The sequence below is a fragment of the Carassius auratus genome, chromosome 9 (genome assembly GCF_003368295.1).
Source record: "Carassius auratus strain Wakin chromosome 9, ASM336829v1, whole genome shotgun sequence".
Classification (NCBI taxonomy): Eukaryota; Metazoa; Chordata; class Actinopteri; order Cypriniformes; family Cyprinidae; genus Carassius; species Carassius auratus.
Window position 1 is genome coordinate 4593781 of NC_039251.1, and position 10759 is coordinate 4604539.

Here is a 10759-nt window from a genome sequence, read left to right on the forward strand (position 1 = left end):
CTCAAATCATCTTCTTTTATGTTATATATCTCTGAATCATGTAGTTGAACATTTTTAAACTAAAACCGTATAAAACAATGTGAAGTACTTGAAATAAACTCATGTAAATATGAAAACTGATAGTGTGGACATTGACACTAGTGGAGCATGTGGTGTTTCCCTGATCTAGATCTGAATCACATCTTTCAGTGTTTAACAGATCCTCTTCATCACACCTGCAGAAACACTGGGCATCTCTAGAGAGAAGAAACACTTCAACACTGAACAGAGCTAATAGATGGAAGAAAAAACTGCAAATATCAGAAAAATCTACTTCATTCAAAGGGGAAGTTAGCTTTGTTCACCCCATGTTTTCAGCAGAAATTGAAGATTGGTCTCATGTCCTCAGTGAACGTGTTGATTTAAGGATGTGTGCTGGAGAACGAGTCAGAAGTAAGACACAGACTGTTTCTGATCTCTTCATCACTAGTGAGAACAGACCTGGTGTGTGATACGAGGACACCTGATCATCTCAGATCTGTGACGCTCCACTGTGTGCGGTGATCTAATACAGACTCAGATCAGATCCTGTACCATCACACCGGAGTCTGAGCTGCTGAACCAACCATCACAGCGTTTAAACCGCTATTAGCTGCACAGATGCTCCGTTTACTCTCTAGACTGATCTAGATACTCACACACGACACACAGCTCATCAGACAAGAAATAAACCAGCCACAACAGAGTCCTTTCATGTTTTTATTCCAACAGGTATGAAGAGAAACTTTAATTTTCATCCACATTTACAGTCTGAAGACCTGCAAACACACACAGAAAGCAAATAGAGAGGATTAAAGAGATGCAGATCTGCCTCAAACACACAGAGTATGAACATCAGAAGAGATTAAACCACATTAACATGAGGAACATCACGTGTTTCCACCGCTGCATAAACACAACCGACTATAACACAACTGGGACTTCTTCTATTCCAACTTTATAACACACAGATAAGTTTCAATCTCACGACTGATAAAGAGAATAGGTGTCATAACTGAGTATTTGTCAGAACGGAGTTAGGATGGCTGTGTTTTCCTGCGGTTGTAAGCTTATATTCCTGTATTCAGAGTAAATGATGATGTGAAGAGTCTGATCGCTCACCTCTGTGTGTGGTGACGGGGACGTATGTGACCAGGGTGTACAGCTTGTTTGGGGAGTCCTCGTCCTCATTACGCTTGCGGGACAGACGCACACGCATGCGGTACGGCACGTTCCTGCACAACACACACACACACACACACACACACACACGTTATAACACAGATCCACAGCAGTCATCGGGACCAGACTCACTCACTGGACACACACACACACACACACACACACACACACACACACACGTGACGGTCAGACCCGCCGCAGCACTGGTCACTCACCGGACACACACACACACACACACACACACGTGACGGTCAGACCCGCCGCAGCACTGGTCACTCACCGGACACCTTTGGCCCACACAGCCTTGTTGAGACGGGTGTCGATGCGGACGTCAGGTGTGCCCATCTCCTTCACGGCAAACTTCCTGATCTCCTTCAGCGCACGGGGAGCTCTCCTCTTGAAGGAGCTGCAGGAGGAGCAGCAGTTTAAGGGTTAATTCACACAAAGATTAAGACTAGCATGTGTTGTTCTCACCCTACAGGTGTTACAGGTGTGTGTGACTTCTGTATTTAACAACATCCGGGTTCTTCAACACTTTATAACGGCAGTGAATGGGTGTTATTTTCCAGAAGTCCAATAAAGCACATCCACCCATAATAAACCATGCGTCTCAGAGCTCGGGGGGAGGATGACGGCCTCCTGAAGCACAAACATGATATCAGAGAAATATCTGATCTCTGTAAACACCTGAATCATTCTGACAAGCCATCACTTCCTCCCATGGAGGTGCTTCATTGGACTTCTGACAAACACCCATTCACTGCCATTATAAAGTGTGGAAGAACCAGGATGTTTTTAACTCTGAGAGGGTGTCACATACACCCTGGACGCCCGGAGGGTGAGGAATCCTGCTCTAGAGCTGATTTTAGGGTGATTTAACCCCTCGAGGACTCACACTCCGTGGATGCGCTTGTGGATGTTGATGGTGTACTCGCGGGTCACCACCTCGTTGATGGCCGAGCGGCCCTTCTTCTTCTCGCCCTTCTTAGGTGCCATCTGAACACAAGCACACAGAGGATCACACAAGTGCACTTCTGTAACATGACATTCTGCACTGATTTAGTTCTTATCATACTAAACATGATTTATCTTATTAGCTAAGTGTACTAAAGTGAACAAGTTTGGGACACCGTGAATATGAACTAAACGTGCTCTTAACATGCTGTCTGTTTACAGTCTATTAGAGCTCGTGTTCCTGTGGCTCAGTGCTAAAGGTTGTGGGTTCGAGTCCCAGGGAACACGTTAGGTACAATGTTTTGCTTGAATGCACTGTAAGTCGCTTTGGATAAAAGCATCTGCTAAATGCATTAATTTATTCATTTACACACTAGTAACTTGCACTACACAACCCATCATGCACTGCACGCGAACACACTGCAGTCTGTTACCAGAACCACCAGTAAACTTCATCATAATCAGTTCACAACACAATCATTCACACACATCCATCTTTACTGACGCAGTCTGTCACTACACATGTGATAAACACGGTTAACTCTGGTAAAACTATCGGTTTATTTAGTAATTTACAGTCTCTCCGCCGTTTCGCGGGTTCCTCATATGTCCGTCAGAGAGCGCCGGTTCGACACCAACGGTCTTTAATCGCTCACATCGGAGTTTAAAACACCACAAACATCATCAGAGTGATTGATTACGTGTCTTTACAATCAAATGCGACATAACATTGAATTACTAGTTATTAATAACACGGATGATACTGGATTTATAATCGATGAACGAGAGGACGATACTCACTCTGAACGGAGGATGAGGGAAAGGAAGAGCGGTGGATTGTGGGACAAATACAAGGCGGAGGACACATTCACATCCGGGTCATTCGACTGTTTTACGTTCTCATTCTGTGCAGTTTTTGTATATAACGCATGCAGAACATAATTTTACGTTTGCACTTATAAAAAAAAAACCATTTTTTTTGGTGAACGCAGTATGTGATTTTATAAGTTCGATTTGAATTCCATATCGATTGAACTACATCTCCCATAATTCCGTTCGCCGCACAGGAAGCTCTCGCTCACAGACAGCGGCGACGGTTACAAGTGAAGAAGTGAAGGATTTATTCAGATTGTCGAAAATAGTTTTTGTTAAATAATTGAATGATTACCGTGTATAATCGGTCATATACCCGTTCTATCAGCGCGTGTGTTCTCGGTGGATATTCCCGATCCCGCGGGAGGATTAGATGAACCCCTCTCAGGTAACGCTAATGTTTTTGTCTCAAAACACACCGAGTTCACTACATAGACAGAGCTGTTAGCCGTTAACTTCTGAAACATGGGCTTATAATCAGTGTTATAATCAGGAATCAGTGTTCATATCATGTAACAATAATAATAAATAATAATAATCCACTTCTGTCGTCTGATTGATAGTTTAGTGTTTTATCCAGTTAAAGCTCTTCTAGTGTAAATGTAGAAACACTTCACGTGAGTTTTTCTGTCAGATCTTTCGTGATTTTGATCAAGTAAAGGTCAGAATAACTGCAGTAATATCTCCAGATGAACTCAGCTCAGCTGTACTTTGATGACAAAAATCATGAGGATATTAAGTAAAGATCACGTTCCACGAAGATATTTTGTACACTTCTTACTGTATATGTGTGTGTGTGTGTGTGTGTCTCTCTGTGTGTGTGTGTGTGTGTGTGTGTCTGTATGTGTGTGTATGTGTGTGTATGTGTGTGTGTGTGTGTGTGTGTGTGTCTGTCTGTCTGTGTGTGTGTGTGTGTGTGTGTGTGTGTGTGTGTGTGTGTGTGTGTGTGTGCAGTGTTGCGGTTGATCCACAGGCTGGTCTGAGCGCAGCATCATGACTCTGGCTCCTAAAGAGCTGTCCAATCTGCTGGGCATCATGTCAGACGAGGCGTGCAGCAACAGCTTCGAGCAGCTGTCCACAGCCTTCCACCACTGCTTCGGTAAAGCGGATCACTTCGGTGTGGGCTCAGTCCTGGTGATGCTGCTTCAGCAGCCGGACCTGCTGCCCAGTGCTCCTCAGCGGCTGACCGCTCTCTATCTGCTGTGGGAGATGTACCGCACCGAGCCGCTGGCCGCTAACCCCTTCGCCGCGGTGTTTGCTCACCTGCTGAACCCGTCGAGCGCCGCAGACGAGCAGGACACACTCTCAGGTAGATGCTCTACTCTGATAATAGATCAGTTTAATGATTATTAGAACGATTCCACTGAATAATCTAAAGACTTTAATCATTGATTATTTCACTGATTTGATCTCTGCTGTAAGACACACATCTTAATGTTTGTGTCCAGGCTTCCTGCCCCCCATCACGCTGCCGGAGAAGTACTTCCTGTCTCAGCTGATGCTCGCCCCGCCGCGAGACCTCTTCAAGAAGACCCCGAGACAAGTGTCCAGCATGGACATGAGCTCCACACCACAGACCATAGACATCAGCGGACTGCAGCTGGCACTCGCCGGTACACACACACACACACACACACACACACACGCTGCGACACACTTCTCTACAGCTTACACTGCCAGACTCTCTGTGTGCATACACCTCACACTAACACTAGCTCCCACAGACGTCAGTGACCTAAAGCCATCACTAGCTCGTACAGGGAAGGAGACAAACTCATCAGGAGTGATAATAGAGACCGCTTTGAACCCCCTTCTCCCACAGAGAAAAAAGTGAAAAGTCAAAACAAGAAACAAAGGAAAGTGCTGCTCCTGATGGCACACCCCAGACAGCAGAACACATTTTTATATTCATTTCTGTTTTCAAACGCTTGTACTATTGCCCACTTATTAGTTAGATAATTGGAATATACAGGTGCTGGTCATATAATTAGAATATCATCAAAAAGTTGATTTATTTCACTAATTCCATTAAAAAAGTGAAACTTGTATATTGTATTAATTCATTACACACAGACTTATATATTTAAAATGTCTATTGCTTTTAATTTTGATGATTATAACTGACAACTAAGGAAAATCCCAAATTCAGTATCTCAGAAAATTAAGATATTACTTAAGACCAATACAAAGAAAGGATTTTTAGAAATCTTGACCAACTGAAAAGTATGAACATGTAAAGTATGAGCATGTACAGCACTCAATACTTAGTTGTGTCTCTTTTGTCTGAATTACTGCAGCAATGCGGCGTGGCATGGAGTCGATCAGTCTGTGGCACTGCTCAGGTGTTATGAGAGACCAGGTTACTCTGATCTCCATAAAGCTGGTCAGCAGCAGGAAGCATGAAGTGCTCTAAAACTTCCTGGTATACGGCTGTGTTGACCTTTGACCTCAGAAAACACAGTGGACCAACACCAGCAGATGACATGGACCCCAAACCATCACTGACTGTGGAAACTACACTGGGCCTCAAGCAACGTGGATTGTGTGCCTCTCCTCTCTTCCTCCAGACTCTGGGACACTGATTTCCAAAGGAAATGCTAAATTAACTTTCATCAGAGAAGATAACTGTGGATCACTCGGCAGCAGTCCAGTCCTTTCTGAAGCGAGACTCTTCTGACACTGTCTGTTGTTCAAGAGTGTCTTGACACAAGGAATGTGAAGCTGAAACCCATGTCTTGCATACGTCTGTGTGTAGTGGTTCTTGAAGCACTGGCTCCAGCTGCAGTCCACTCTTTGTGAATCTCCCCCACATTTTTGAATGGGTTTTGTTTCACAATCCTCTCCAGGGTGCAGTTATCCCTATTGCTTGTACACTTGTTTCTTCCACATCTTCTCCTTCCCTTCTCCTCTCTATTAATGTGCTTGGACACAGAGCTCTGTGAGCAGCCAGCCTCTTTTGCAATGAACTTCTGTGTCTTGCCCTCCTTGTACAAGGTGTCAAAGGTCGTCTTTTGGAGAACTGTCAGGTCAGCAGTCTTCCCCATGATTGTGTCACCTACAGAACTAGACTGAGAGAACATTTAAAGGCTTTGCAGGTGTTTTGAGTTAATTATCTGATTAGAGTGTGACACCAGGTGTCTTCAGTATTCAACCTTTTCACAATATTCTAATTCTCTGAGATACTGAATTTGGGATTTTCTTTAGGTGTCAGTTATAATCATCAACATTAAAAGAAATAAACCTTTGATGATATTCTAATTATATGACCTGTATTCCAGAGATATGTAATGATCACATGTGCTGTGTGTTTCTCTGGTTCAGAGCGTCAGTCGGAGCTGCCCACTCAGAGCAAGGCCAGTTTTCCCAGCCTGCTCAGCGATCCCGACCCAGACTCCTCCAACTCCGGCTTCGACAGCTCCGTGGCCAATCAGATCACAGAGTGTCTGGTGACCGGCCCGCGGCCCGCTCTGGAGAGTGAGTGTGACGCTGTCTCTGATGTGTATTAAACAAGAATAAACATTTCCTCACGATTCACCCACATCTCATCCAAGATGAGCAAGTCTTTCATTCTTCAGTCACAAAGATATTACGTTTTATGAGGAAAACATTTCTCCATATAGAGTACTTCAGTGCTGATCAGTGCATAGAAGGTTAAAATGCAGTTTACATTGAATTTGAACAGAGCTGTTTCTGACCACTGAGAAGTTTTAACCAAAGTATATTATAGACTCATAATTTGTGGAAAATGGGCATCTGGTGACCCCTCAAGAAGCTTAATTTGTTTTCATCAGAAGAAAGCGAGACATGTGGTTTGCCTGCAGCTGAAGCTCTGCTCATGTGTGTGTCAGGTCACTTCCGTCCCGAGTTCATCCGTCCTGCTCCGCCGCTGCTGGTGTGTGAGGACGAGCTGTCGTGGCTGAACCCGTGTGAGCCGGATCACCGCATACAGTGGGACCGCTCCATGTGTGTGCGCAGCGGAACCGGCCTGGAGATCAAGCGCATCATGGTCAAAGCCTTCAAGAGTCCTCTATCAGCAGCACAGCAGACACAGGTCAGACCCACAGACCGATCCTCAGCTCCTCTCACCCCAAACACCAGAGAGTCACCTCTCACCCCAAACACGAGAGAGTCACCTCTCACCCCAAACACCAGAGATACACATCCTAACACTGTTTCTGTACCAGTTAAAGGGTTAGTTCACCCAAAAATCTAAATTATGTCATTAATGACTCCCTCATGTGGTTCCAAACCCGTGAGACCTCCGTTTATCTTCAGAACACAGTTTAAGATATTTTAGATTTAGTCCGAGAGCTCTCAGTCCCTCCATTGAAGCTGTGTGTACGGTCTACTGTCCATGTCCAGAAAGAGAAGAAAAACATCATCAAAGTAGTCCATGTGACACAGTGTTAATTTCGTTGACTAAATATTTTCGTCATTATTTTCTTCACGAATATATTTTTGCCGACGAAAACGAAACGAAAACTAAAATAGAAGGCACGGATGGAGACTAAAACTATGACTAAATTGATTGACATTATCGTCAACGAATAAAGGACGAGACGAAAATAGACTGTGACGAAAATCAAATCAGCAGACGGGAGAGATGCGAGGAATGAGCAAAAGAACCGGCAAAACAGAACAGACTGCATGAGAGAAGAGAACCAATCAGAGCCTGACTTATTGAGACGTGAAGCGAAGGTTTTCAGTTTTTATGAGCTCCCGGGAAGTCGGCATTCGAAGAGGTGATAGGGACTTTAAGCAACAGCCTCTGGTGGAACGGCAACGCCATTCTGGCGTTGTATTGCGCCTGCGCGAATTTAACTGCTACTTTGTGACGTTCTAATTTAACGGTCTACTACGGGAGAACAGCTGATTTGCCGGAGTCGCTACAACGTGAGAGGTTAGGTAAATAAATGTTATGTTTTTAGACTTATTTACATCATACAATATTAAAAACTCCTCTTCTGACAAAAGATTGTCATTTAACGCCAAAAGCAATCCTTCTCTTGCTTTTTTAAATTATTTATTTTTTTGGATCTCAATAAATGAATTAATGCTGCGTTGCGCTGTTCTGTTTTACCGTTGCTTAGTGACTTTTACGTTCTTGGCTACAGCGGTGTGACGGCAAACTTCCGGTCGATGTAGCGGTTCCATTCGCAGCTGTTGCTTAGAGTCCCTACTGTCTAAAAGAGCGACAAAATGTCCACAGCTCACTTCACGTTTGACGACGAACAAAACAAAACAAAGTGTAAAGCACGCAGAGCGCTCATTCGTGGCAAGAACACAACCAATTTGAAGAGACATTTACAGACGAGCCACCCGGACATTTTCTCAAATGTAATTTCACAACGATGTTCTTTTGTTTATTGAGCTAAGCAAAATTGGAATAGTGCAGTGCGTAGATGTTGTAGCATTAAATATTACGAACTGAAAAGTACTGTAAAATAGCCCCTTCTTCAAATTAGATGCGAGCACAATACTAATACGTAATATCATGATAAATACATTTGATTAATACTAATGTTTAGTATATTTTATAATGTTCTACTTGTTGACAATATCACAAATATTTCTATATTAGTCATGTGAAACGTGAATGTTCACATCCTATCATTATACATACAAATCTAGCAATATTGTAGTATTTAAAACATACAATATTGCTAGACAAATGAATACCTTATAAAATCTTGTTACTTTTTTTTATCCACCTAGCTGCCAACTTATTAAATATTTACTTTAAATGTATGCACTTATTGTTCAGCTCAGCTGTAAGCTTTAAGGTCCTGGACCTAACGTTATTTTTCTTTTATTGATGGTCAGTTGGCAGCTAGTTATTGTTTATATTATCATGACAGTGTTTGTTGCATTATAAAAGCTTTTGAATCGAAATAAAGACACAGTTGTGTTGAAATAAAGTTGAATTTGTGTTTTATATATTTTGGTTAAGTTTGTTTCCTATACCAGCTGTAAAAAATTGTCTAGTAAATCTGTTATTGATTTGAGTCTTATTTTAGTCGACTAAAATACCAAGCGATTTTAGTCAACTAAAATAAGACTAAAATTAAAACAAATCAGATGACTAAAACTTGACTAAAACTAAAAAGAATTATAGTCAAAAGACTAAAACTAAATTAAAATTTCGTGTCAAAATTAACACTGATGTGACATCAGAGGGTCACTTAGAATATTCTGAAGCATCGAAAATACATTTTGGTCCAAAAATAGCAAAAACTACAACTGTATTCAGCATTGTCTTCTCTTCCGTGTCTGTGTGAGAGAGTTCAAAACAAAGCAGTTTGTGATATCCGGTTCGTGAACTAATCACTCGATGTAACCGGATCTTCTGAACCAGTTCACCAAATCGAAATGAATCGTTTTAAACGGTTCGCGTCTCTAATACACATTAATCCACAAATGAATTAAGCTGTAAACTTGTTTAATGTGTCTGACACTCCCTCTGAGTTCAAACAAACCAATATCCCGGAGTAAATCATTTTTTTTTAACAATTAAATAACTTAAACAAGTGATATAAATGAATGAATGAATGATTAATGAACGAATAAATGAATAATTCAAGACAAGAAAATTCTTATTTACCGACAACTGCTGCTGTGTCTGCTAGCGTTTGAGTCACAACACTGATAATAGCCAGATCATGTGACACTGAAGACTGGAGCTGAAAGTACATTACCCTGAACTCTCTGTGTGTGTGTGTGTCGTCAGCTGCTCGGAGAGCTGGAGAAGGACCCGAAGCTGGTGTACCACATCGGTCTGACTCCTGCTAAACTACCGGACCTGGTTGAGAACAACCCTCTGGTGGCCATCGAGATGCTGCTGAAGCTGATGTCCTCCAGTCAGATCACGGAGTACTTCTCTGTGCTGGTCAACATGGACATGTCTCTGCACTCCATGGAGGTGGTCAACAGGTGCGTCTGCTTCTCCGCTCAGGTCAAGGGTCAGGTCAAGGGTCAGGTCAGCAGATAACCTGAGCTCTGAGCGTGTGTGAATGAATGTGTTTGTTCTGTTCTCTGTAGATTAACCACAGCGGTGGATCTCCCTCCAGAGTTCATCCATCTCTACATCTCCAACTGCATCTCCACGTGTGAGCAGATCAAAGACAAGTACATGCAGGTGAACACACACCGCACACGGCCCATGATGCACCTGTGTGAGCAGCATGTTCAGACTCGTGCGTTCAGTCAGACTCGTCTCCAGGGAATCACTATTAATTAACAGCGTTATGGAGTTGACTAGGTGTGCATCTGTATGAGATAGGTGACCAATAATGGCCATGACTGCATGAACTAACACTTCTACACTAGAGAGAGAGTGTGTGTGTGTCTGGAGTGTGTCTGAACCTCTAGCTGTTCATGTGCTGATGTCTTGTCTCCTGTGTGTCCTGAAGAACCGTCTGGTGCGTCTGGTGTGTGTGTTCCTCCAGTCCCTCATCAGGAACAAGATCATCAATGTTCAGGATCTGTTCATCGAGGTGCAGGCCTTCTGCATCGAGTTCAGTCGGATCCGAGAGGCGGCCGGTCTCTTCCGTCTCCTCAAGACTCTGGACAACGGAGAGATGCCGGCCGAGGGCAAGACGGCCAAATGAGTCCTGTGTTTCTGTTCTGACCTGTCCTCATCCCAAACGCTGTATTATTTCTCCATTAAACTAAAGGTTACTTGTTTGTTCTCAGACCACCTGCTTCAGTTTGTGTCTGTACACTTCAGGAGATG

The 10759-nt window shown here is 43.1% G+C and overlaps 4 protein-coding genes across 11 annotated transcripts in view; 2 read left to right on the forward strand and 2 right to left on the reverse strand.

Annotated features, from left to right (window-relative positions):
* Window positions 1–727, forward strand: part of LOC113109215 (neuromedin-S) — a 5758-nt gene extending 5031 nt beyond the window's left edge. The window contains exon 7 of one of the 2 annotated variants that reach the window (XM_026272880.1): window positions 1–727. This exon is cut by the window's left edge and continues 1558 nt beyond it. The gene's annotated coding sequence lies outside the window, so the exon portion shown is untranslated. The other variant, XM_026272879.1, reaches the window with a different exon arrangement.
* Window positions 1–10759, reverse strand: part of LOC113109177 (NACHT, LRR and PYD domains-containing protein 3-like) — a 1077877-nt gene that overhangs the window by 682588 nt on the left and 384530 nt on the right. The gene's annotated exons all lie outside the window — the stretch shown is intronic.
* On the reverse strand, window positions 725–2259 carry LOC113109216 (60S ribosomal protein L31). Its single transcript, XM_026272881.1, has 4 exons — window positions 2096–2259; window positions 1481–1606; window positions 1141–1253; window positions 725–797 (listed from the first exon to the last, which is right to left on the reverse strand). Exons 1-4 carry the CDS (start codon window positions 2194–2196, stop codon window positions 766–768), a joined length of 372 nt encoding a protein of 123 aa, XP_026128666.1. The 5' UTR covers window positions 2197–2259; the 3' UTR covers window positions 725–765.
* cnot11 (CCR4-NOT transcription complex, subunit 11) lies at window positions 3206–10720 on the forward strand. 2 transcript variants are annotated; one of them, XM_026272854.1, is made up of 8 exons: window positions 3206–3415; window positions 4001–4336; window positions 4476–4640; window positions 6349–6501; window positions 6876–7078; window positions 9755–9957; window positions 10066–10162; window positions 10437–10720. In XM_026272854.1, the coding sequence occupies exons 2-8, from the start codon at window positions 4021–4023 to the stop codon at window positions 10632–10634; spliced, it is 1335 nt and encodes a 444-aa protein (XP_026128639.1). In that variant the 5' UTR covers window positions 3206–3415; window positions 4001–4020; the 3' UTR covers window positions 10635–10720. The 2 variants fall into 2 exon arrangements, with proteins under 2 accessions (XP_026128639.1, XP_026128638.1); XM_026272853.1 differs by having other exon boundaries at window positions 3207–3415; window positions 3982–4336.

What these genes read in the sequence shown, in the direction of transcription:
- LOC113109216 (XM_026272881.1), bottom strand. Translation starts at nt 2,196, where the DNA reads ATGGCACCTAAGAAGGGCGAGAAGAAGAAGGGCCGCTCGGCCATCAAC. An exon ending in GTGTGGGCCAAAGGTGTCCG is followed by an intron (nt 1,254 to 1,480) that starts GTGAGTGACCAG and finishes TGTGTTGTGCAG; the next exon opens with GAACGTGCCGTACCGCATGC. An exon ending in CCCCGTCACCACACACAGAG is followed by an intron (nt 798 to 1,140) that starts GTGAGCGATCAG and finishes GTGTGTTTGCAG; the next exon opens with GTCTTCAGACTGTAAATGTG.
- cnot11 (XM_026272854.1), top strand. Translation starts at nt 4,021, where the DNA reads ATGACTCTGGCTCCTAAAGAGCTGTCCAATCTGCTGGGCATCATGTCA. An exon ending in CCCGCGGCCCGCTCTGGAGA is followed by an intron (nt 6,502 to 6,875) that starts GTGAGTGTGACG and finishes TGTGTGTGTCAG; the next exon opens with GTCACTTCCGTCCCGAGTTC. An exon ending in TCAAAGACAAGTACATGCAG is followed by an intron (nt 10,163 to 10,436) that starts GTGAACACACAC and finishes TGTGTCCTGAAG; the next exon opens with AACCGTCTGGTGCGTCTGGT.